At 38.7% G+C, this 27,959-nt stretch overlaps 1 protein-coding gene across 7 annotated transcripts in view; it reads left to right on the forward strand.

The window, feature by feature from the left end:
- Positions 1–27,959, forward strand: part of APBA2 (amyloid beta precursor protein binding family A member 2) — a 2,738,723-nt gene that overhangs the window by 2,063,630 nt on the left and 647,134 nt on the right. For all 7 annotated transcript variants that reach the window (XM_044078549.1, XM_044078553.1, XM_044078554.1 and 4 more), the window contains one exon: positions 23,413–23,558. In XM_044078549.1, coding sequence (XP_043934484.1) covers positions 23,413–23,558 — 146 coding nt within the window. The remainder of the gene's footprint in view (positions 1–23,412; positions 23,559–27,959) is intronic.

The following is a 27,959-nucleotide window of genomic DNA, read 5'->3' on the forward strand; positions in this document are numbered from 1 at the left end:
ATCAGACCATAAACTAATCTCACTGGAGATCCACATCCCGCCCCCACCCCAACAAAAAGACCACAGCGAAGAACTCCTCAAAAGCCAACTTCACACTTCTTAAGACTGGTGTGGTATCCTTCAAGGCCCTGAGCCATTGGAAACCACAACCCACGCTGCTGAATCCCTTACAAATGCTTTCTGAGCACCTCCAGGATTGCATGGATCAAGCAATCCCAAATAAAATCAAGACCCTTTCCACCAAAGGCAAGCCCAATCTGGTGGACCCCAGCCATAAACAAACTTTACAACAAGAGGAGAAAGCTACTACAAGATAGAGCAAAATCCCTAAAAGGGAAGACATCTCTGATCAATACTAGTAAAAAACTACGATCACTCATAAAATCATCCAAGGCCAACTTTGAGAGAAAAATCGCCAAGGACTCAAAAGACAATCATAAGGCCCTCTTTAGCTATGTTAGAAATCTGGGTGGAAACTCCCAGATATGCTCAGAATTAGTCCAAAATGATACAAAAATCACTGAACCCACAGACATTGCAAGCATACTGGCAGACAGGTTCAGTGAAAATTTCTCCCCTCCCCCCCAAAAGGAGAAATATCTATCCCAGCAGAGTGTAGCCTCCCAATCATCTCAAATGCCCAGGTGAGGGCTGCTCTCTCTAAAGCTAAAAACACAGCATCAATGGGACCGGATGGTGTCCCCGGCTGTGTGCTACATAAACTCAATGAGGAACTAAACCCACACATAAGGCTGCTGTTTAATCATAGCCTTACCACAGGATACACTACGTACCAAAGAGTGGCGTGACGGCAACTGTGGTCCCACTCCACAAAGGCGGTGCTTCTACGGACCCTGGTAATTACTGCCCCATAAGCTTAACAAGCCTGGTCTGCAAAGCTATGGAGAGGATCATAATGGAACTCATAAATAAAGACATAGGGGACCTACAGACATTGGATCCTACCCAATTCGGCTTTGTCAAGGGCAGATCATGCCTCTTGAACTTGGTCGACTTTTGAAACAGTCACCAAGGCCATTGATGAGGGTAAGGTAGTTCACACAGCCTACCTTGACCTTGCAAAGCTTTCGACACAATACCCCACTCGGGTATCATAGAAAAGCTCACCAGCTTAAATGTAAACCCATATGTCACAAGATGGGTTGCAAACTGGCTCAAGGACAGAACCCACAGGGTTAGAGTTCCTGGTGCCATGTCAGAATCCAAGCCCGTCACAAGCGGCCTCCCACAGGGCTCAGTCCTGGGCCCCTCTTGTTCGGCATCTACTTTTCAGAAGTGCAGGCAAACATAGGAGGATTGTGGCTGACAAAGTTTGCAGATGACTGCAAACTGGGCCATAGTTGAGAATGCATCAGACACAGATAGCCATGAGAGAGGTCACGTAGAAACAGATAACTGGTGCCAGAGCCATGGCCTTAAGCTAAACGCCAAAAAATGTATAGTCATACCCTTTGGTAAAAACAAGGTAACCCCAAGTTACCACATAGGTGGCAATCCATTAAACACAGAAGAGGTTATCAGGGACCTGGGGACCCAAGTTGACAGTAACCTTTCTTTTGACACTCACATTGCCAAAGTGGTTAGGAGGACCTTCTACATTGCCCACCTGGTTATGAAGGGATTCACATCCAGATCAAGGGAGGTCATTGTTCCCCTGTACTCTTCACTTATCAGACCAATGATTGAGTACAATGCCCCATTCGGAATGTATCTTACCCGACACCAGCATGCAATTGGAAAGACCCCAAAAGTTCCTCACCAAAAGGATAAAGGGGCTCAAAAATATGCCATATGCTGCCCGACTGAAGAAACTCCAGCTCTATTCAGTCTGCTCAGAGGTGACATGTGCCTGACATACAAGGCCATGTCCAACCCGGAATTAATGGACATGCTCCACCTCAAAAAATCCAAATCCACCAGAGCCACAAGAGCAAGAGACTTAAACCTCAACACGGATATAAATAGGACATGCTGGAGGGACAGATTCATCACCCAGAGACTCCCTATGCTGTGGAAGAGAATCCTGGTCCATGTGAGACAGAGCACCTCACTGGCTCTGTTCAAGAGGAATCTTGACCAGTGGATGGGAAATCGTAGGTTTACCCTGGGGATCATCTCTGTATCACTGCTGGACAGAGGCACGGCAAACTAATGGGTATAGTATTCTTCAACCTAAGGGGTGGTGAAAGCCACACAACTCTGGCTAGGCTTATAAATGCCCTAGGGCAGATAGCCTAGTATGAACCTATGAACCTATGAACCTATAAGTAAGTAGGAACTTGTATATTATGAAACAGTAGTATTGTGATGATAGGAGGTACTGCCAGCTATGCCAGGAGAAGTAGGGTGGTAGATATTTGACTTGTGCCAGCACAGCTAGCTGGAATTTTCTAAATAATTATATGTCATTTGTATATCAAATTGATTTGTACAAACACATGTGCTGAAAATGTATTTGTGAGATTTGCTTGTGTTAAAATGTATCAACAGTGCACCCTGCTGGAATGAAAAGAAATGTACATGTATTATTGTATCTGAATAAAATGTATATGTTTTTATAGAGGATACTGGGCCAGCAGAGATTAACCAGCTAGTTTACTTTAAGAAAAATAACAGAAATGTAAATGAGCTGTTAAACCTTTAAAGTAACACACCATAGTGCTGAATAGGACCAGAGAGATGGTGGGTCTGGAAGAAGCCTTTGTTCATTAGCTCAGTAAAAAGAGGGGAAGCCCCAAACACTGCCATAAACATTTAGATGTGTATTGTAGCCGTTTATGCTAAATTCCTGTCTCAGCCTCAAAAGGGGATAGTGTGAGAACCTAGAGTTAGCTGACCAGATGAGGTCACTCTGCAAGCCATGTCGGATATTATATTTTACAGGGAGTAATTTCTGAGTATTGAGTATTATGTTTTGGGGAACCTGACGAGAAAGACAGATGACGTATTTTGTTGTGTCTTATCTATCAAGTAAGTTATTAGGGAATAGTAATTCTCCTAGATTCTGTCAGGAATATAGCGAAGCTTAGTTTAGAGACTGTTTTTCTTTATATGTATGAGTCTGTCTATCAGTGTTATTTTCAATATTTCCTGTGATTTGAACTCTGTGGTTTACTGTAAATATATATTCAGTATTTTTTTTGCTCTTTTATTATTAATTATTAAATATATTTAAAACTTTTATTGTGGCTGGTCCTTTTAGAAAGTACTTAACCTTTGAGAGTGTTTATAATTATTTGGTAACATTGTGTGAGCCACTCCAGAAGACCTAGTCGTCTTGGTCAAATACTACCATTTGTATTAATATTAGTATTACACAGTGTAATTGGCCACCCTTTGTTAAGGGCTTTAGAGTAGCTGATTGTGGAATGTCTGGTTGTGGTGATAATTACTTTATACTCTGCTCAGAAGGGGGTACAGCAGGTAAATCTGTGCCATTCTTTCCCAGGTGTGTGTTTGTGTGTGTGTGTGTGTGTGTGTGTGTGTGTGTGTGTGTGTGTGTGTATGTCAAAAATAAAATCTCAAAGATTGTGTGTATCAGCTACTTGTGGCAGGGATAGGAAGCACTGGTCTCTCAGAGAAGGTGCTGGAGGACATGGCTTGGACACTCGGCTGAGGACCTAACCCTACAGCTGTATCAGTGGGGAGACTTACTGGGGACCTGGAGGGAGACAAATATAGAGAAATCCAGACCCAGGCTGAGTGTGTTCCCTGTGTGCTCTTAAGGGAAATTGTGCTTGATGCAGAGAGGTGTGCATCTGGAAATACTGAGTGTATTCATGAGTGCACGTCCCTCTCCAGTGTTAGTGGTGAGGATTCAGGCTCCTTGATTACTGGCCCAGCATGGGGACATCACAAGTATAAGAAAGTGTGCTTATAGATAGGAAGAAAAAGAAGAAAAAAACCCACAATAGTGGGGTATAGTTGGAAAATAGGTTATGGAACAGAAGAGGTGGGTTTGATGGTAGAATTATTGTGAGGGTGGGAAGAATGAAAATAAATAAGTTGGAATTAAGATAGAGCTAAAGAAGTCAGTCAGGATTAGAATAGGAAGAGATCCAAGATTTAGATAAGATATCCTTTACGTTATGCTTGAATTGTGTGAGGTTATGAATTGCTCTGATTGCTAGGGCTAGGGCATTCCAGGTATTAGCTACTGAGTAGGAGTGCAGGCTTTGTCCAGATGTTTTTTTTTTTTTTTTTTGGTTTGTGCATAGAGAGAAGTTGTTTGTCCTCAGATTGGAGAGACCTTCTTGTAATGCAGATGTAGAATATGGAGGTAAGGGCAGAGCAGGCTGTAGGTTTATTGATTATGTTGTGAGCAGTAATAAATTGAAGGTAGGTAAAGTGATTTGAGAATTCAAATCATTTAAGGGAGTTCAGAGTTGCAATGTTGTGTATGGTGTGTTGAGCTAGTTGCAAATTTATAAATTCTACAGTGAACACTCTTAGATTTTTATGTGTATTGTGTAAACTAATTTCATTAGCTTAGCAACTATACCCAATGTTTTAGTGTTTCACATGGCATACTGTTCTAGTACAAAAAAAAAGAATACAGCTCCTCCTCAGCTTTTGTTACAGCTTACTTGCCTTGTGTAGTGTATAAGTACAAATTGTTTACAAATGGTGCTAGTGACAAACACAGAAACACTGGTTAATATGTAACCTTGATTATATTATAACATTTATGCATCAGATAATTTACCATGTAGCAGATTAATCTAACTAATTGATCATTATGAGTATATGGTTATGTGTGTGTCCCATGTAGCCGATTATTTTAATTAACTGATCAGTATGAGTTAGAGTGTGTGTGTGTGTGTGTGTGCATGTGTTTGCGTGTGTGTGTGTGTGTGTGTGTGTGTGTGTGTGTGTGTGTGTGTGTGTGTGTGTGTGTGTGTGTGTATATACCATGCAGCTGATTAGCCTAACTAATTGATCAGTATGAATTAGTGTGTGTTGCATGCAGCTGATTAACTTTAATTAACTGATTGTGGGTGCCCCATGTAGCTGATTACTTTAATTAACTGATTGTGTGTGCCCCATGTAGCTGATTATTTTAATTAACTGATTGTGTGTATACCATGTAGCTGATTAGTCTAATTGATCAGTATGGGTTAGTGTGTGTCTCATGTAGCTGATTATTTTAATTAACTGATTGTGTGTGTACCATGTAGCTGATTAGTCTTATTGGTCAGTATGGGTTAGTGTGTGTCTCGTCTAGCTGATTATTTTAATTACCTGATCAGTTACTGTAACTGTCTTCAGTATTTCTACCAAGTCACGGTAGCTGGACATTTAATCCTATCTGGTCAAGGTTCTTATAGTCAGCTATGCACTCAATGGTCCATATTAGAATACTTTGAATTGCTAATACACCAGACTAGTAGAAATTTATCATCGTGCCTACTTTACAACCAAAATAATATATGGCACAAATGTGTAATAAAGATGTAGTGCATGAAGCAGTGTGATTACACTCCGATATCCAGAAAAAAAGGCAAATAAGTTAAGCACTACATTAGCAAAAGACCTAATCTTAACAAATGTTAAGCACCCCCACCTTAACATGTTAACGTCGGTTCTCACAATAGGCAGTCGGATCTGCCAGTACGTATCAGCAAATGATTTCTTTGTCCCTGCTGTGTGTGCCAATAATGAGTCCCTGACTTCCTCTTATAAACTTAGAAAGTTGCTAGAATATCTGAAGGATATTAAGTATTGCAACACCTCTTTTTTGTTCAGAGCTAATGAGTTTTGAAAAAGGTTTAGATTCTAACTTGAAAACATCACCCTCTAATAAACGAGTTTCTTGCAGAAAATTAATTGTGAGTTATTTAACTTGAGGTATTTATTTAAAGATATTCTCTTGTTAGGATTATTCAAACCATTTATGTTAAGAGAAATACAACGTAAAAATGTCATATCTTAAGAATATTGGGGGTAATACATATTTATTGCAGCTTTCAATAAACTTAGAACTATGAGAAGATACTCGTAAAATGTTGGAAATACAGCAAAATATACAGAGTGAAACATAGGTAAAAATTGTAAAATTGAAATTTTATGAATATATGTATAACTTTCTACTATACTTGTTTTAGCGAACATCAAATAGTATACTAACAAAAAATAATACATTTTTATAACAAATAAATCCCTCAGAAACCCACCTGGAGTTATAAACTCCTAATTTGAGTGACATAAATCACCCAAATTAACAATCCAACTAGCAGCACGTTTCTATCAAGCTCCACCTAAGTATGAACTATTTCATAATTAAAAACATGGCTTGTGAAAAATACTTTCTGTAATATGTAAAGGGAGAAGTCATTATATAATCTATATTCAGTTATCTATTAGACAAGATAACTAAAACTGAATTGCAACAAAGATTAATATACTAAAAGGTTACAAAGGTCTAACATCATAAATTAGCTATAAGAATGTGAAATTGCAAAGGTCATTTCAATGACTTCTCTATAGGGTTGTGATTTACTAAGATAATAAGTTTATATTGTTGAAAGGGACATTACATTCAACTCAATGCAAAAATGCTACACGTTACAGAAGAAGTATATCAAAGTTGTTAGCAAATAGCTAAGAATGTAACTTGCATAAATAGATATATCTAGATTTACTTTTAATTCTTAAAGTTATTCTGTTATAACCAAAAAATATATTAAACTAATCTTTAATAAGGTATATTATTATAACTTTACAATTATTATAACTTTACAGAGGATAAAACCTATAAAGGTAAACCAAACATCTATTTAAAGTGAGAATTTAATTATCTTAGAATGCATAATATTATTACTACTATTCAAGCATTCAATAAGAGCTATACCCATCTTAAATATAAAATAGGAATAAACGAAACTATTTGCAAATCCTATATAAATATTAAGATACTATTAGGTAAAGCAGTACTTTAGTAAAGTTCTATATAGGTATGCATACACTGTGTCCAGCCATTTTGTTGCAACTAATCTTTACATAACTAATAAACAAAAAACAAGACTGCTAATAACAAAACACAATATAAACCCAACTATTGGGATTGTATAATCTAGTACTGTTACTTAATACCTTGTAATAAAACTGCACCAAGGCTGCATTAGGCTAATAAGTGATTATTGCATAACATATTTGGACCTTTCTCTACAGATCTTCACTAGTAAAAAAAAAGCTTCTCAGCGCAGTAGAAAAATCCCAGACAACAGATATAAAACAAGTATGCAATCATTAAATGAATGAGAATTTTTCAATATATCTACACTTGTATATAAATATATGTATACATATAGACAGAGATACAGAGAGTATGAATCTAAAATGCTTAGTTTCTTTTTTTTTTTAAACTTTAAACATATCATATATTTTACAGCAAACTAAATCTCACCTGTGGCACTAGTTATTAAAATAGCAATACCTATAGCAAGATCAGATGCAACAGTTTATCAATAACTATTAATTCCATTAATTAAATTTTCAACAAAACAAGTGGTTTCCAGCTGCAGTATTAGTATTGTAAAACATGTATAGTCGTTTAACTATAGAAATGATCTTTGTTGTATTTATTTTACAAAAAAAAAATTATCCCTCTCTGCCCACCAAGTAAATAAGCATATCAGTTACTTTCCGTATTAAAATAAGGTCTAGTTTACAGGAATCAAAGTCCTTAAAACAAATTTTGCGATGTTTTTACCTTTCGTAAATAACAAAAACTATGTTCATCTTCCTGTGTAGTCCAGAAAAAGACAGATACTTCCTTTTAAAAACATCTGCCAAGCTGGAGATGACATCATACAGTTCATTAAAGAGGTCAGTGTGCGTGTGTTCTTGTTTCCAAGCTGTAAAAAGTGCGAGCACCCCCAAATTTTTCAGCGGGATACTGCAAGCATTTCAGATAACAACAGAGTGCATCTTAAGTCTCGAGAGGCTCTTGGGACACTTCGGCAACACTTTGATGCTTTAATATGTAGTATAGCAAATAGAGGCAGAAAGAAGCGAAAAATAAAAGAAACATTTCATGGATCTAGCATGTTCTCAAATCTATCACAAACCCAAAGCCACCAACGAACACGGTTCTAACAAACAAAAACATGACCACAAAAGAAATACCAAAGGTATTAATCTCAAATAAACAACAAAAAACATTACAGTTATAGAGAAATGAAAATACATTTTCCAAAACCATTAAAAGTACTTATTCAACAGTCCCATACCGAAACAAGGAACGAAGCAAAAAAAATAAAAATATATCAGTATAAAGGAATATCAACAGCATAGCCATTATATATTACCAGCAGTTACTCAAAGATATATACAACGAGTTAAACCATAGGCAAAGGGAAATAAAGACCAAATGAACTGTAATTCTTAAATCTTCTATATATGCACTGGGTTAATAAAATAAAAGGGAGAAGACTGTAACTAGAACACCTTCTATAAAATCACAGTAATATGCAACTACTTAGTATCAGTGAACAAAAACAAATTAAACTAATGCAGTCAGTGTATTTAAAGGCAAATACAGGCAAGGGACTATAAATAGATTATTTTTCTCTTTAATAAAACAGAATGTATTTTAGAATAAGTTAATATGCAATATATTCTATACATTTTTAGAAATGACTAAAATAAAGAGAACTAAAATAATTATTAAAGTTATGTGATAAAAGAAAATGCTAATGACAATTATGAAAAACTAATAAACTGTTCAGCAAAAAAACACCAGCCAAAAACACAACATAATAAAGAGTATATCAACACTCATCTGTTGATCCGTTTTCATTTTCCCGGACTACTGTGTCATAAGAAAAAAACTCATGTAAGGAAAAAGAGAATAAAAAACTTGTAAAAAAAAGTTATTTTTTAAATTTCTTCTTATGGTCTACTGTTTTCCATGTTTCATTTTCAGCAATTCTTTTAAGACTGGAACTAGCCCAGTCCATTTCATCTATATTTTCTGATATTTTGTTAGATTTAATATACTTGATAGCTGCATCAAGTTCCTCAAAGATCTTCAGACCATCCTGAAGGAAGATTTTTAGCCTTGCAGGGAAAAACAGGTGAGACTTTATTTGTGTTTTTTAAGAATTGTTTCGTTTTAGTTATGACAGATGTAGAATAGTCATTATCAAAACATATGATGTTATCTTTGTATTTTATTGGTGACTTAGACCAAGCAGTCTTCAAAACTATTTCTTTATCATGAGTAGATAGAAATTTAACTATGACAGATTTTGTAGAATTGCATCTGGTAAGTTTGGATGTAGATAGAGACCTGTGAGCTCTTTCTATGCCAAAAGAAAGTGCTTCATGAAGCTGCAAAATATCAGGTTGCCATGAAGTTAAAAATACCTCCAAATTATTTTCTTCTAGATTGTCTGGTAGCCCAAAGATCCTGCTGTTATTTCTTCGAGAGCTATTCTCAAGATCATCTATTTTAGTTTGAAGCAGGGAATTTTGCTTCAGTAAGAATTCTAAATTATGTTCATTTTGTTGTATTCTGCTATGCATGTCATTTAAAGAAGTTTTGATACCTGTAATTTGCTTCTTCTGCTTTTTAAGGTCTTGATGTAAAGTCTCCATTTGCTGAGAAGTATTTTCTTTAAAAACATCAATCTTCATATCCATTCTGTCAATTTTTGTTGATAGTTCCTAGATAGTAGTTAAGAGAGTTTGAAACTCTTTTTTTATTGCTGAGTCCTGATGAGAGGATTTTGTGAAGCTCATGTTGAATCCAGATGCCAGAAACTTGTCTCTTATTTTTTGACAGGAAAAATTAACAAAAATAAAACAATATTTTAATATTAACTTAATAAATTATTAAATGAAACCAAATATATAAAACATTGAATTTAAGTTAGTTATAAAAAAAATTCCTGTCATAAAAGAAATGAAAAGGCAGAGCTGAGAGAAAGTGCTGCTACTCAAGGCTCATATTTGGCCACGCCCCTCTGATCATAGTCTTTTATATTATACTACATCCATCAGTATGTTTTTTTTTTGTCAGAAAACTACCTTTAAGTTTCTATAATGTAATAATTAATCATTTATCTTTTACCTGCCTTTGGGTATGAAACTAAGGGGAAGCCAAGGCAGGAATGGATAACTGTCTAGCTTATGTACCATAAACACTAACGGTTGCCACTCATAACTTTTTGAAGTTTCCTCTGAGTTCAATACAGAGGACTAAGGCTATGAGGTATTAATGAGCTACATTCAGTAGTCCTGGATTTTAATCCATCCGTTTCCACTTGCTATAGCTTGCTCATGTGGCAGTCACTGTCTCCATATGATCTGGCATCCCTCATCTCCAAATTGATAGTTCTTTTACTTCTTTGGTGGAGGGGTTGCCTTTGTGCTAATAAGAGACTGTCCTTTTCATGTTACAAACAAGGTGCTGGATGCATTTAGGAGATATGTCACAGTAAGTGGTCAATGGAGAAATCTAAGAGTGACAATGTTAAGCACATATATCCTACTATGACCTAAATAGATGGACCTAAGGAAAATTGTATGTGGTATTCTTGCCTGTTATGATGGTCACTTGATATTAGTGAAGCTGTGGAATCTGACAATTTAGGTTGAATATATTCAGGTGGGACCAAGATTACCAGATGTCCCTATTTGAGCAGGACTGTCCTGAGATCAGCATCCTAAGCCTGAGTCCCGCACCGCCTATTAAAATCCTAGTGAAACAGCCTCTGCTTTATGATTTTTGCTTGTCTCATATACCGGCATACAGGACAGTCATAAATTGCAAAGCAGAGACATTTCTGTTCAATGCGAAACAGCGGGCTGTTCCACACTGAATAGAAGAGGCTCTGCTGTGTGATTTTTGATTGGCTCGTATACTGGCATACAAGCCAATCAAATGTTACAAAGCGGAGCTACATCGGTTTAATGCAGAACAGCAGGCAGTTAGTGTGAAGGCCCTTTTTTGGTGGTCCCTCGGTCCTTCCCTGTCCATTTAGAAATCTGGCAACCCTGGGTAGAACCAAAATTACAGAGACTTCCTGCAAGGGGGAGGGGGGTTCTTTCAGGTTTGTAGTAGCTTTAAGGACCTGACAGATATGCTTGCAGTTTTGGATGTGACAAGTAGATATTCCTGTTGTTGCATGGCAGGGCAAGATACCTGGTGGTGTGAACTTTATATGTGATGGTCACTATTGATATGACACCCCAGTCGCATGTACAAAATGAGAAAAGGCTGTTCATGCCTGGGCAAATAATTGAGACAGGATAAGGACAGTAGGACTGGATGTCAGAATCGAAACTAAGGATTTATGAAGTGTCAGAGCAGCAAACAAGAGGAGACGAACATAACAAAGTTAGATGTCTGTAAGATCTGTGGTACTGTTACGGGCTGTGTGACACAGAGGCATAGAGCCATGACTATGACCCAACCAGCCTAAGCTAAAGTAGCACCCCAAGCACAGAAGGAATTAGCGGGCAGGGAGATGAGATGATGAGGAGGAGAAGAACAAGAAGAAGAAGAATGGCCTGCTTACATCTCCCAGGGTTAGGGTTAGGGACATGTCACAGAGCACATAGATGATTAATGAATCTGTACTGGAAACCAGGAGCATAATGTAAGCCATCTGCTCAAAATGAGAGGGCAGGACTACATAAGGGCTGTGTCACGTGGGTGATGGCGCCACACTGCACCCATTGCTTGCCCCTTCCCTAGTTGCTTATGCAGCAAACAAGAAGTGGCATTAAGGTACATCACAAGATTTTCTAATGGCTCCCTACATGATAGCTGCAGTGTGATTGGCTCTGACCTGGTGGGGAATGAATAGCGAAAGTTGTGATGACCTGCCAGATGGTCAGTAGGCACAGGAGGCCCAAAACCATAAAAAAAAAATGTTACAAAATAGAATCCAATTAGAGAGCCTTAATGTTGAAGTATATGTGGAATAATCCACGTGCACAACATTCCTCAACACTAAATATCCATAAGAGGTGGGTTGAAAGGATGGTTATTAGATTAAGAGATGGGAGTGGGCAAGGATAATTACCTTTTCCTTGATGGAAAAAAGAGATAGTATACCTGTGTAGTCTACTCTTTTAACTTCATTATCATTTTGCACCCCTCCATTCATCTTCACCCTTCCCTTTACCCTTTTTTCTGTGTATCTCATGCCCTGTCATATGCCTCTGTGGGGTCCTGTCCACCACCCATCATGATCATCTATTCCATTCCTTGGATTCACAACCCTTCCTGTGAAAATGACTTTCAGAGATCCAGGAAACAGATAGTTTCTGTAGTCTGCCTCCTGGTGACCCCACCCCCAACCCCTTTCTCTTTGTTCTGTTCAGAATGACCCCTTCACATCACACTTGCATTATTTTGTGCATTACTATCATGTTCACCAAGTCATCTGGAAATGAGTGAAAGGAGCTCCTTCTCTTGATTTTGGTCATATTCTTTACTCTCCTTTACATGGATATTTCTGTTAGCTGTATTGTGAATTCTTTTCAGCAGCCTGATGTCCTTTTTCTAATGTGGCCTCCAAGGTATGGTTTGACTAAACTTATTGTAGTGGAAGTATCGCTTCCTTTTTTGGAGTCCATCTCTTAGAGGATACACAGCGTCCACTATTTACTTTGCTGCTGTCACGGCCCCCTCACTGTGCTGCTAGAGATCCAGTGCAGGTATCCACCTTGAGGTGGTTTTCCTGCTCTTTTTCCATGATTTCCATTCCTCCCTGGTGATATTTCACACCAGTATTATCATGACCTATGTTCTGCACTTTGCATTTGTTTGCAATAAACATCAGCTACCACCCCATTCGACCTTTTCAAATCCTTCACTAGACTCCTCTCCCATTTTCCACTGTAGTTCCTTTCTTTGTGTCAATAGAAAAGAAGTGGATCATATTCCGTATACTTTCAGATATGTCTGAAAAAAACACACTGAGAGACCACTGTAATAGTCCATTAGTCAATTTCCTAGCTCCTAATCCTGTCCCTCTCACCTAAACCCTCTGTGCCCTACTCTTCAACTATGCAACTTTCTATTTCCTCCTTCTTGGTCCTTCCCCCAGCACCTACAGATTTTCTATCTGCCTTCCTTATAGGGCTGAGTCAGAGGCCTTGCTGAAGTCCAGCTGTATGACACCAATTGACATTCTGCTATCAAGTTTATCTGTAAAACAGTGACTATACAGAGAGTTTTGCCATGAGCCAATATTGGCTGCTGTCTTAGAAATCCCCCCCCACCCCCACCCGAGGTCTCTGCATGACTTTGCCTACCACAACTCCAGAACAAGCTCTGTAGGGCTTTATGGCCTATTATATCTTATCTCGTGTGACATCCTCTAGAGATGACCCACTGTGATAGGAAGCCAGCATCTCTTATTGATAATCAGGATGAATGCCTTCTTGATCTGTCAGCATTGGGTGAGGTTCACCTAAAGCACACTAAAACAAGAGTTTCTGCAGGGAAAGCACAGGCTGCCAACCCCACAAACTTATGTGTACAGATGAATACGGGGGGGGGGGGTGTCTGGATTGTAAATGGTTGCTGCAGAGGAAAGAGACATTTTTTTAATATTGCTTCTTATGTAGTGGATAATTGTAGCACAACTGAAGATACAGGGTTTCTCAACTTTAGACCTAGCCACTTCTACAGTGGATCAACCTCAGGACCTGCAGCACATTACAAATATTGTAAACTACTTTATGACAGTATTAGAAGGTGCCTTAAAAGATACTTTACATACCAAGATGATGCATACCTGTGAAATGAAACTTTACGTCGTGGCAGGATGAACATAGCAAGCACAGCTAGAGAGTGAGAGTACAGAGGTGATGATAAAGCATCAGATGGGAGACATAAAATGAGTCAAACACACACAGTTTTCACACAGTGTAGGCAGGATTATCTTGAAGACTTCTCAGGCAGAACTGATACATGTTTACTGTGTTACCAGAGGAAAGTCCAGGCCCTGTATTTGTTACATCTGTCTGTCTTACCTAACTATTTTCCAGGTCCAGTATTCACTGAGAGCTCACATAGAATCTGAAGGCAATTCCAGCACACTTTATTATTTGATACATCAGTTATCTGCTAAGGGAGGTGATCATGTAAAATGTCAGATGCAGTCAGACTACATGGTTGGGAGGGTGACCTAATGGTTAAGGTGTTTGCCTTACAAACACAAGGTGCAGGGTTTGAGTCTCGCAAGGGATAATTGGCTAGGCTTAAAATGGCTCACAAGGGCAGTTAGCTTAGTACTAACCTATGAACCTATGGTAATCAAGGTGCTTAAAATTGCAGTCCCTACTGACTCTTTGTTGGCTTCTCCCCCCCACCCCCAAACCACCTAATGCATGCTACCCTAACCATGCTCCTATCCTCAATCTCATCCCCTCACCTTACCTTAGGAAAACACTTTTCTGTAAATTCATTGTGGTAAACGTAGTTTTAACTGAAATACAAATGGTCAAAAAAATAAAAAAAAGGCTGAAAGCAGATTTGATTGTGGGTAGATTTGACTGAAAAGTCATTTCATTGAAAGCCTTCTACACTTATACACCACAAGAGGCTATTTTGCAGTGGCCTAAACCCCTTGCACCCTCCACACTCCCTTAATTATATATTTTAACTCCATGGTCACTCACCAGTGGAGAAAGAAAAAAATATACAGAAAATCAGTACTGGCACACAAATGCAATATTTTACACATCTGGGGTTAAAACATGACAGTGGGTATTGCCAGTCCACTCAAAATCCTCTAAATTATGCCCTTATAACAACTCTCGTGCAAAAATTACACCAGAAGTACATTTTTCAATGAAATGACTGAAATGGGTATTCAGTTAATTGTACCTGCAGTCAAATGTACTTTCAGTCATTTTAAGCTTCTCTTTTTTTTAAGTCAAAGCAATCTTCAAGCAGCACAGGAGGGTGGCTTAATAGCTAAGGTGCTTACCTTACAAGCACAAGGTGTAGGGCTTGAATCTCACAAGGGATAATTGGCTAGGCTTAAAATGGCTTGGAAGGGCAGTTAGCTTAGTACTAAAATATGAACTATTTTTGACCTTGGAATGGTGGCCTAATGGTTAAGTTGTTTGCCTTAGAAACACAAGGTGCAGGGTTTGAGTCTCACAAGGAGTAATTGGCTAGGCTTAAAATGGCTCACAAGGGCAGTTAGCTTAGTACTAACCTATGAACCTAATAGAATGGTACATGACCATATATCTACCTTACTAGGTTGATGCATAACAATTTAAACAGCAAGAAAGTCAACCACATAAGATTGACCTCAGAAATACTGACACTAAACTATGCATCCGTGAGTACAATCAATATAACATCATTTTTCTGCATTCCCTATGTGAGGGCTATGCCCTCTACACACCCTGCTAATTATATATACTAACTCTAAGATCACACAATCCCTGGGGAAAGGGAATATTCCTTCACCGGGGGGATCGCCAACAACTGTTGAACTTTTGCACATGTCGTTCTTTTGTGGTCGACTTTCTTGCTGTCAAGATTGTATTGTGTTGACCTAGTGAGGTTTTACTATAAGTTATTTTCTTTCTGTTACGCATTCATTTTCTCAGGAAAATGGTTTACAGGGTGATTTGTTTGAATGCTCTGTGTATCAAGCATTCATTTTGTTGGACGTGCTGTATTCTAACAAGTAAGTGAGGTGTGTGAGTGAATGTTTTTGAGTTAGGATTAAAGTAAGAGGGAAGGGGCTAGATGTAGTTATGTGCAAGTACATATGTATGTGTTTGTGTTTTGGGGTTAGGGTAAGGCCTAGGTATGGGGATAGATGTAATGGTGTATTGTTTGTTGGTGGTGTATGTGTCTTAAGTCTGTTTGGTGGTAGTGTTTCAGAAAGGATTTTCTAAGGTAAGGTGTAGGGTTAGGGTTAGACTATATTAATATAGTGGTGTGGGGAGATGAAATCCCTAACTCTGTCCCTACAGCTTATCTTAGAAAAAACTTATTGAATACTACCACTAATTAGACAAATTAGAGGCTAGTGTTATGGAGGGTTTTATTGTAAAGACCAGAAAAGGAAATTGCTTTTCTTATTTGGTCTTTAGTACGTCCAGTATTTTCAGTATTCTTCACTGTATTGTGTGCGATACTTTGTATTCAGTTTTGTGATGAATCACATTATAATCATATCTCTCTGGATTCCAATTTGCAGCAATTGAAAAAGTCACAGATCCCCTAGGGATTACTGACCCCTTTGGAACACAGACAACTTACTGTTTATTAAAGAGTTAAAATGGCAGATACAATTGTGATCAGACACACCCCCAGGACTAAATGAAAACCTGAGCATTTCCAGTGTCCTTAAATGGATTAGGTAACTCCTTAACCCATCCCCTGCTCGCCACAGCAGTTAAACAATAAGCCTAGGTTCATGGATTAGGGAACTCCTTAAACCATCCCCTGCTTGTCACACCAGTTAAATAGTAAGCCTAAGTTCATTTTTATGTTTTCTGATGAAGTTCGACTGAAACCTTTCCAATGAACAAAAGCCCTCAAAATGTAATTTAAATGAATTAAAGACTGACCAAAACACTGAGAATAGCCTAGTGTCTATGTTCCTTCCAAAATATCAAGTTTCTTAAGGTTTTATATGTGTGTGTGTGTGTGTGTGTGTGTGTGTGTGTGCACGTGTGCGTGTATGTATGTATGTATGTGTGTTTTTATATATATATATAATATATATATATATATATATATATAATATAAATATATATATATATATATATATATATATATATATATATATATATGTGTGTGTGTGTGTTTGTGTGTGTGTGTGTGTGTATATAGATAGATACAGATATATATTATCGGTACTAAATTAAAAGTGAATGCTTTGTTTAAACAAAGGTTATATTATCATCACAAGTGCTTTAAACTAGAGACTATGGCTACTGTGTCTTAAACCCAAAAGACTGATGGTCCACAAGGGGTTCTAATAACATGAATGTAGTTATCTTCCATCCTTTTGTAAAACAGTTACGTCCTTGCATTGGATTTCCCTTATTGTTTCATAGGTTCATAGGTGTGTACTAGGCTAATGGTCCTGGAGCCTTTACAAGCCTAGCCCATAGGATTACCCTTGCATCATGCCACTCGACCTTAGTTCCTAGTGCCTCTGTCGAGTAGAGCCATTGGAGTGATCCCCGGGGTGAATTTTCTATTTCTCATCCACTCATCAAGATTTCTCTTGAAGAGGGCCAGTGAGGCATTCCACTTGATATGTATGGGAAGGCTGTTCCATAGCATGGGCAGCCTCTGGGTTATGAACCTGTCCCTCCAGAATGTTCCGTTGATCGTGGTAATGAGGTTGAGGTCTCTGGAGCGTGTAGTGTGGCGGGATTGGTATTTCTTTAGATGTAGCATTTTTGATAGAGCTAGGTTAGACATGCCTTTGTAAGTCAAGCAGATATCGCCTCTAAGTAGGTGATATGACACAGAGAATAGTTGGAGTTTTTTGAGTCTGTCCATGTAGGAAAAGTGTTTAAGACCTAGGATCCTCTTTGTGAGGTACTTTTGCGGCCTCTCCAGTTGTTGCAGGTGTCTAGTGAAGTATATGCCAAATGGGGCATTGTACTCAATGACTGGCCTAATGAGGGAAGAGTAGAGGGAGACAATGACCTCTCTCTTCCGGGATGCAAAACCCTTAGTAATGAGATTTGTAACACAGAAGGACTTTCTGACCGCAGTTGCAATGTGGTAGTCAAAAGAGAGGCTGCTGTCAACCTGTGTTCCCAGATCTCTTATAACGCCTTTGTGTTCAGTGGACTACCATCGATTTGGTAATTCATGGGAACTGGGTTTTTCCCAAAGGGGATGATGACACATTTTTTGGCATTGAGCTTAAGGCCATGGTTCTGACACCAGTTGTTGGTCTCAGTGAGGCCTTTCTGTAGGATGTCAACATCACTTGGGGAGTTCAATATGGCACCCAACTTGCAATTGTCTGTGAACTTTGTCAGCCAGAGTCCCTTTGTGTTGGCCTGTACTTCAGAGAAGTAGATACCAAACAGGAGAGGACCCAGGACTGAACTCTGTGGGACTCCACTCGTGACTGGTCGGCAGTCTGACTTGGAGTCAGCTACTGTCACACTGTGGGTTCTATCTCTGAGCCAGTTTGCAACCCACCTAGTGATGTAGGGGTTGATGCCTAGCTTAGTGAGTTTTTCTATGATTCCTGAGTGGGGAACGGTATCAAAGGCCTTGGCCAGATCAAGGTAGGCTATATGAACCACCTTGCCTTTATCCACAGCTCTGGTGACTGACCAATGAAGTTGACCAAGTTGACCAGGCATGATCAACCCTTCACAAAACCAAACTGTGTGGGAGCCAGAGTTTTGAGATTTCCTATATCCTTGTTTATTAGGTCCATAATGATGCGTTCCATAGCTTTGCATATCAGACTCATCAGGCTAATGGGGCAGTAGTTCCCAGGGTCTGTAGTTGCTCCTCCTTTGTGAAGAGGGATTACTGTAGCAGTGCGCCATTTGGTAAGGACAAAGCCTGAGGTGAGGCTGTGATTGAATAGGGCATATAAGTGAGGTGCCAGTTCACTCTGTAGTTCATGTAGAATACAGCCAGGGATATTGTCAGGTCTCATAGAAGCTTTATTCTTGGCCTTGGACAGTGCTGTTTTAACCTGTGCAGCACTAATACTGGGTGCCTGGCAATCTACTGGTATTGTGTTTGGTCCTTTGGTGGGGGAGAAAGGGGTAAATTTGGCACTGAATCTGTCGGCCAGTATATTGACAGTATCTGTTGGCTCATTCTAGGAGGTGCCATTGTGCAATAGCTCCCAGCAAATCTGGGTATTGCCATGGATATTCTTTACATTACTATAGAAAGCCTTGTGGTTGTCTTTACTATCTGCTGCAATTTTGTTTTCATAGCTAGCTTTAGAGGATTTGATGAGGGATCTCAACTTTTTGTTGAAGCAGATAAGGGAATTTTTCCAGTCTTGGGACTTCACCTTATTCTGCATCAGTTTCCTCCTTCTGTTGTAGAGTTTGTTTATGGCAGGGACCACCAGATTGGCTTCCTTTTTTTTGGAAGAGAGCATCTTGGTTCTATTGGGAGTGGCGAGATCCATGCATTTATGTACGTGTTCGTACAGGGCATTAGTGTATGATTCAGTGGTCATGCAGTTGTTCTCCAATTGCATGGGTGCCGTGAAGTTAGCCAGCTCTGTTTTAGGAGCCCAAAGTTAGCTTTGGAGAAGTTTTTCATGGTGGTTACCTTTGCAGGGGGATGGTGGTGGGAAGGATGTGGATTTCCTAGGTGATTAGTTTGTGCTCAGATCTAACCAGGGAGGAGATGACTACTGGTATAGAGCAACAGCCGGCCATGTTAGTAGTGACTAGGTCAAGGATGTTGTTACCTGTAGTGGGGGTAAGAACGAGCTGGTCCAGGGGATTGGAATTAATGAATTGCTGGAAACGTTGGGCAAGTGAATTGGTACATGAGTAGTTTTCCCAGTTAATGGAGGGGTAGTTGATGTTGCCCAGTATGAGAGTGTTAGGTTGGACCCTGATATTCTCCAGGGTGCTTAGAAACATGGAGTGTGAGCCTTGGGACATGGTTGGGGACCTATAGCAGGCTACAACCTGAATCGCTGTCTTACCCAATGTTAGCTGCACCTGAAGTATCTCTGATGTGTTATGTTGGGCTACCACTCTGGAGGTGTGCACATCCTTTGTGAATATGGAAACACCACCGCCTTTGGAGCTTCGGTCCAAGTTCTGGGGCCGAAAGGTGTGGAATGAGTTATAGCCTGGGAGAGCAGGGGTACTTTCTGCTACCTTGAACCAGGTCTCTGTTACAGCACAAATGTCGATGTTCTCCATTTTAAGGAGTGCTTTGAGTGAGTGCATTTTGAGATTTAGACTTTTAGCATCGAGCAGCATGACCCTCGGATTGCATTTGTTTGTAGCTGTTATGGTGGTAATTTGGTCTTTGGAACACTGCCTAAAAAAGGCACTATAGGGGTGACAAGAGCCTTGGCCAGTATCTGGAAGCCCAGGGGTGACAGATGCAGGCCATCTCTGGCAAAGCATCGAGGTCTGTCAGTCATGTCATCCCAGGCAGACAGATACTGGATCCCCTTAGAGTGACACCAGAAACTTAGCCAGTTGTTGAAATCAATCATTTTCTGCCTGTACTGTGGTATCATTCTGGGTGATGGCAGGAGGCTGCTCAGGGCTAGGGTCATACTCGCCTGGGCTACATAATCTGAGAGCTCCTCCATGTCTCTTTTCATGTAGTCCAAGAAGGTACGTCTCAGGTCATTCACACCCACATGTACAATGACGGAGTCATATTTGTACCTGTTGTTGAGGGACCTGAGTGCATGGGTTATGTGGTGGATCCTGGCACCTGACAGGCAGCTGACTGTTACTTTCTCCTTATTCAAACTAGTGAGTGGCGCATCAGTGTGCCTCACTATCGAATCACCTATGGCTAGTGTGTTGGGCATGCTGTTTTGCCTTAGGGGCTTTGGTTGAGTGGCACACTATTTAGGAGGGTTATGTGTCTTTTGATTAGTGTTGTGTTGTGGTGGTCGAGTCTGCTGTTTGGGTAGATTTTTATTGAGAGCCTCTGCGAAGGTGGGTGTGTGGTTTGTGTTTTTATGTGAAGGCAGTGCTGGTGTGTGTTCTGGAGGGCTATGTGTTCCATTTGGTGTGGTGCAAGTGTTGACCTTCTCCTCTTGACTATTCCAGAGTCTTGGCTGGAGAGTGCATGGCATTCAATTTGGATATATAAGTGCATCTCTCACAAGTCTGAGTATTGTGAGGTAAGAGGAAAGGGTTATCAGTGTACATGAGGCAGTTGCTACATTGCTTCAGGATGCCCAAGTTTACCAGGTTAACAGGAGAAATCAGAGGGAACTGACCTTTAGACATGCCTGGAGTGGTGGGCATTAATAATAAGTACTGGAGTTTCCTTGTAGAACATTTAGTTTTTTTGTGTGCTACAATAATTGCTACAAGAAGTCTGGTAAAGTGTTTAGCTAATATGCTAGTAAAAGTGCAGGAGAGGAGAGAACTAGCAGATCTCAGAAGCTTACAAACAGTCCAGTATACAGCAAATCTGTATCCGGACTAGACTAGTTACAGAAAAGGCAGGAAACAGTTTTTTTTGTTTTTTGGGGGGCCATTCTTTGATCAGCACTAACATTTCTACTACATTTCAAAACATTATTCATTCATTAGAAATATTTTAGTGCAAATTTCAACTGTATAAACTAGTGTATAACAACATTTTCTATGAATTTTGACGTGTCCAACATATTTTTCCAGGAGCTGCTCAAACCTTATATTTCTAGTAGAACTCGTATGAGTGTCACAGGAGAATTCCTCACATATAGGGTGTTTAATGACTAACCACCACAGTGAAATGCAAGTACTTACAAGCTGTATACTGAAAAAGGCATCATTGGAGAATTTACAAAAAAATCCTAACTTAACAAGTAAGTACTAGGCTTAGCAGGGAAGGTCATGCTAGTAAAGCCCTGCAAGAGAAAGTACTAGCTGTTTGTGTTACTAATAATAAAATGGCCCTTTCAGGCATGTTAATTATAAGGTTTTTCAAAATGATGTTATCAGTGAAGTATGGTACAGTGGATGGCCATGATGGTGCAGCGGTTAGCATTGTCACCTCACAGCAAGAGGTTCTCTGGTTCGATGCTCAGTTGGAGTGCCTTCTCTGTGGATTCTGCATGTCCTCCCTGTGATTGTGTGGGTTTCCTCCAGATGCTCTGATTTCCTCCCACATCCAAAAGACATACTGTAGCTGGATTGGACACTCTAAATTGGCCCTAAGTGTGAGTGTGTGCATGTGTGTGCCTTCCATGGAAGGTTGGGCGCTGGGCTGGCAACTCGACACCGTAAAACTCCACTGCTGATCATGAGCAGACAGGTGATCCACTGTGGCAACCCCTAACCGAGAAAAATCCGAAAGAAGAAGTGAAGTATGGCACGGTGGGCATATTGTTAATGACAAGCAATCCGTTGTTCATGTGTTAAAAATGTGTTTGATAATATTGGTAGTTCCAGTAGTGTTAACTTCATTAGTGCTCCTTAGAACTGAATGAACTGTTACATTCTAATTTTACTTATAGTTTGGTTAACAGAGCTTTGGATTCTGTTGAAATTGATACTGCAACCTGGGCCTGATGGAACCCATTGAATAATAGTAAACAATATAAACTCTTCCATCATTCAAATTGTAAACTGCGACTTTGCAGAACTGTGGAAAAAATGACTGTCGTGGCTATTTTCATGAATAGTGACAGATATGACCCCACAAGCTCATGTAGTCTGCATGGCTAGACTGTTAGGTCAGGTTTACTAGGCTAATGACTTCCAATGGCCTTTTTTAGTCTAGCCATTCTTCTGAAGGTGAGAATCAAGCCCTGTACCTTGTGACTGTGAGGTAAACACCTTAACTGTTGTGCTAACCCCCAACCCCTAATGATTCGTAAGCACTAGGATAGCTGCCCTTGCAGGCCATTTTAAAGCTAAGACATTTAAACATTGGACTTTGCGTCTGGGAAGTAGGCATCTTAACCATTATGTCCACAGCAAAGGCTTTGTTGTCTAAAATATGGTACCCATAGTATTAAAAGACACACTAATTATACATTACAGAAAAGAAGTAATGTAAGAAAAGAAGAAAAAGCACAAACTAAAAGAAGAAAGTGAAATTCCAACCCTAAGTCACCACTTAGAGAGATCCTTGAAGCAAAGTACAACTCTGATAAGTGATTGCAGGAGGACTTCTTCATTGGTGAATAGGAAATGATGATGACGTTTTAAGATCTGTTGAACATTGGATGCACCTGAGTAATTTACTTTAATCCATCATTTTCAGTGCAAGTAAAAGTAAGGGCAAGAAAGCTTATGAGTATCACGAGGGAATTCTTAATCGGAGTAGTCAGAAGCAGCCTACATGCACCAAAGAACACACCATTTTAGGTTCAGGAGTGTATATCACACATAACAAAACAAATAATTTAATGTGGAAGATAACTTTTAACTAGATCAGTTCTCTGTTAAATAGTAGATATAACATACGTAGAACTGCAACAGTGGGCCTTATTTGTTGTGTGGTTCTTTACTGAATTTAGGACTCATCCACTGTCAAGTTCATGTTTTTTATTGTTTAGGTACAGTGACATTTTGATTTTCTGTAAAACAGGAATATATATACAGGCAGAATGAAAGCTTTGTACATTTTAGTCTGATTAAGTTGTACATTTACCAGAAATTTTAGGTGGGAAGTGAATAAATCAATAATGGTTCTCATTTACATGTTCTGTTGTGGAGATAATTTAGTTGAAATGTTCTTTGGTTCAGTTCCAGGTCCATGTGAACCTGAAGACCTCATTGATGGAATCATCTTCGCAGCCAATTACTTGGGCTCTACACAGCTACTGTCAGAACGTAACCCATCCAAAAACATCCGCATGATGCAAGCCCAGGAAGCAGTCAGCCGTGTCAAGGTAAAATTAGCTTCTGTGATAAGCAACAGCACTATAGATAACTAAGCTGATTTTTAAGAGCATCTAAGAACTTCTGCTGTGACAAATGCAATAATGTGTTTATAGCTGGTTGAGTATGTAGAATATTTTATTTTGTTACTGAGGGAAATCATGAAATGCTTGACCAGTCCCATCACAACCCCCTCCCTATTTTCGCACTCACTTGCCCACACACAGCACTCAAACCTACAGGTACGTGAGACAATATATGAATCATTTCTTGTTAGCAATTAATAGTTGTCTTAGTTAAGAATCTGAACATTTGGCTTAGCACAGCCTAACATACACTGAGAAGGACCTCTGGTATATTTATCAGAGGTTTTACATTGGTAGCCAACCAGTATCTTTTACTTTTTTGCAGTTTTTTGCAACACAGAATACCGTATCCTAAGATAAATGTGGTATTTTGTTGAAACATTTAAATTATTACAAAATGAAAGAACTCATACTGTATACTAAAGAAATAAGTGTACAAATCAGCTGTTTTTTTTCTTCTTCCTTAAAACAAAAAGATGACATTCTTTTTCCATTAAAAACTAAAAGATGATTGTGACCCACAGGATGTCAATAGAAGGAAGAGCTGAAAATGTGCAGTTAGCAAGGAATAACTAGATGGAATTTATTATCCATAGCATTTAAGCATCACTTCACAATGGCACAATTAATTTCTCAGAAATGTCATACTTTGCAGTTATCCTAGAAATGTTAACATAAAGAGCTCAGAAGCCTTATTAAAGAACACAATGAAAAGCTAACTGAAGTCACACCTTCCCTCTGTGATGGGGACAATAGGAACCACGAAAAAGAGTTCCAGATCTAGATCATTCTGTAACAAAGACAGCTACTCCCAAACTAGACAGATGACCAAGGAAATAGGCAGAGATAATCTCCAATTGTACAATCCCAAGAGATGAAGAAGGGGAGTATCTTCCATCTTACTTTTCATAATGCATCCTTTAAGTTTAAAAATTGTCTGAGACTGGGAAAAATCGCAAAAGTCCCTAGTACTAAAATCATAGCTACCGTTCTAAAGTCCAAATCTCTTATGATAAAGTTAATGTAACACACTGGTCAAATATTAATATTTATAACTGTCTGGAGTAATTCTGCATGTCCTCCCTGTGGTTGCGTGGTTTTCCTTCGGGTGCTCCAGTTTCCTCCCACATCCCAAAGACATGCTGTAGGTGGATTGGACACTTTAAATTGGCCCTAGGTGTGCGTGCGTATGTGTGCCTTCTGTGGAAGGTTGTGTGCCAGGCTGGCAACTTGACACCGTAAAACTCCACTGCCAATCATGAGTGATCCGCTGTGGTGACCCCTAACCGGGAAAAGCCAAAAGAAGAAGAAGAAGATAACTGTCTGGAGTAATCCTTCTGTTTTTCTGAAAGGTCTAAGCTGACATGGGGTTACAATTTTTCCAGCTATTTGCTTGCAAAAGATAATTGTTATCTTCATTCAGTGTCTAAAATGCAAAGACAGCGACACAGGGACTTAGTTTGTATACCCAAAGTAGAAGCTTATTTCTGAAGTGAGGAACTGTAAAAAATACCGTAGAAAATGCAATAAATGACTTGGAACAAGCAGGCTTTGTTCTTTGTAAAGCAGCAGTCTTGCTGTCCTCCTGTTAGGAACAACCAAGTCATTCACAAAGAATGCAGACCGTGTCACCAGGTAGAAAAAAAGAGAAAAAATGTTACATTGAAACAAAAAAGGATTTATTTTACAAGTTTGGGGCATCTCTGATGTACTTTTCTGAATTATCGGCTGAAACAACCTACAGCCTGCTTGTAGCTCTCAGTATAATATCATTTTGTGTTTCTTGCATTTTTAATAACATGATGTCTGGTTTCTTGGACTTGTTTATCTTTTTAATCAATATTCAGACTGCAACAGACACCAGTATGCTGGTAAATGCATGATTCCTCCATTTCTTATGTTTAATTATTCAGACAGATAAGAAACATGAGAGGTTTATATGACATGCTTAAACTGTTTACATCTGTTAAGGTGTGCTTTTATTCATGCTTACTTATCCCAATGGTGAAGTTGTTTTAATGCTGTTTAAATAAAATTAAGAAAATACCACAAATCACATTGATTTATATATTCACAAAACCAAAGTTTCAGTCCCATTATCCTGAAGACTTTCGCAATGTATTGTATTTAATAATCATTGTTTCTTTAGTTCCACAAACAATGTTATTTTAAATTTTGTTTGTTTCATTTTTATTAAGATTTTACTTTACACATGCTGATTATGATTGTTTCAATAAGCTAGTGCTAATTTTGTGAAGGAATTTAATGGGAATCCACAATGTTATTATGATGCTACTTTTTTGGTAACTTTGCTGATTTATTAGATGCATCTGTATTAGAAATAGACATATTTCTTTTACACACTGAAGGAATTTCTGGTTTGATTAGCTCCTGGTGCATCTACTCCACCTAAATATGCAAGCCTCATTTTATTCCTGTTTTGTTACCCAGTACATAAGGGTCTATATTACAACGTCGAACTAAAACAAGTTCGAACGTTGTAATATCGAACCCTAAAGTCCAAAAATTGAAAATAGCGAAGCAACGGCACATCAACTTTTTTCCCCAGGGAAAAAAAATCGGTGGGCCGTTTTCAGGGCTTTGCTATTTTCTCCACTGTGGTGCGATCTCGGAGTTGGTATATTTAAGTAGGGGGGTGTAGGGGGCCTTTAGTTTAAGTTTAAGGTTACATTTTTTTTTTTGTCACGGAACATCGATTTTCTTCCCTGGGAAAAAAATCGCTGTTCTGTGTTTTCAATTTTGTTGGGTTTCAGACTTTAGGGTTCGATATTACAATGATCGAACTTTTGTTAGTTTGACGTTATGATATAGACCCAGTACATAGGAGTCACAAAAGAAAAATTAGAGAAATAAAAATGCTGAAAGAAGAAGAAGTATATGAAATGTTTCCAATTTGCATTCTTTATAACACAGTTAAACTGTGGCTCATTGACTACCTTGGAGTAGCCTTATGAAGATAACCTAGATTGTGCTGCATTGCAAGACAACTTTACTGAAAGTGGGGAGTGGGATTTGTTGGGATTTGTTCACTACTGGCCTGCAAATTACTGCAGCGATAGCAAGATAACTGAACTTTCTACAGGATATTATGACATGTCGTATAACATCTGTTCTGTGTTCTGTGTGACACCTTATGGGATAAAAATTGCTCCTTAAATGGAGTGGATGCTTGGTACTCTGGTCCAAGTGCATATATGGAAGTTTCATGGTGGTGTCATTTCTGTTGGTGTATTTATTTATCTTACCATTGAGCTGTCAGCAGATATCTCAGCTGTCCCTATTTTGGAGAAGCATTTGTATTTTATGATGTCCCTATTTTTTGTTGGTATGTCCCCATTTTCAGGCTTGATTTACCCCTTTACAATTTTCTTTTGAAGCTTTTTAATATGCAAAAAACCACACTATATGACAACATACAAGTGAAAACAATAATTTAAAGAAGGAAGACACACATCATTCATCTCCAGTTTTTCTGAAGCAAAAATAAATGACTTTGTTTGGTAGAATTTTGCAGTAAAATCCGTTAAAGTCTACACATTTTACTGTGCCGCTTGGAGAATGTGCTTATTTTTCCATCGTTTTTATAACTCCATTTTTTAAATGTGTTTCTGAGTAGTATCCCACATTCCTACTGGAAGTGGGAAGAGTTATTTGCTGTTTGGTATTCATATTGTATGCTAATTAGATGTCCAGATTTTTAGTTGGATGTTCCTGCTTTTCAAGGGTCTTTGGTCATATTTTCAGTGTCTGCAGGTTGAGTGATATGATGTCAGTCTCCTAATCCTTTACTGTTCTCCTTACATGCCTCATTTATAAGTGGATAGGTTTATAAAGAGAAATAAAAGAAGTAAAAGGAGAATGTATGCATCCTGACATGACACATACCTCATCTTTTTTTTGGATGGTGAGGTTGATGACTATGGTATCTGATGTGGAATGACAAAGTAATGCTGTAGGATATGTGCTGTACAGAACATATGATAGACATTGCAGATAACAGATTAACCCAGGGAAAACAATGTTTTCATTGTGATTGACATCTTTTAGCATATGTTTCCCACTCCCAACTAAGAGTTTATTAATAAAATGTAGAACAGTTTTCCCACAGATGAAGAAGCAAGGGGGTTAGATACATAAATTGCAAGCATGAAGTTTTCTTACATTTTTTTTTTGTCAAAGGCATAATCATCATCATCATATGGCCCCAAATATGGCAAATGGTAGTAGCATTTACAACCGGTATTATTGTAATAATTTCTGTAGGTTTCCCTTTTGATTTTCATCACTATGTTATTGTACTGCTTG

Source organism: Protopterus annectens, chromosome 7.part1, assembly GCF_019279795.1.
Source record: "Protopterus annectens isolate FY-2018-M chromosome 7.part1, PAN1.0, whole genome shotgun sequence".
In the NCBI taxonomy this organism is placed as follows: Eukaryota; Metazoa; Chordata; order Ceratodontiformes; family Protopteridae; genus Protopterus; species Protopterus annectens.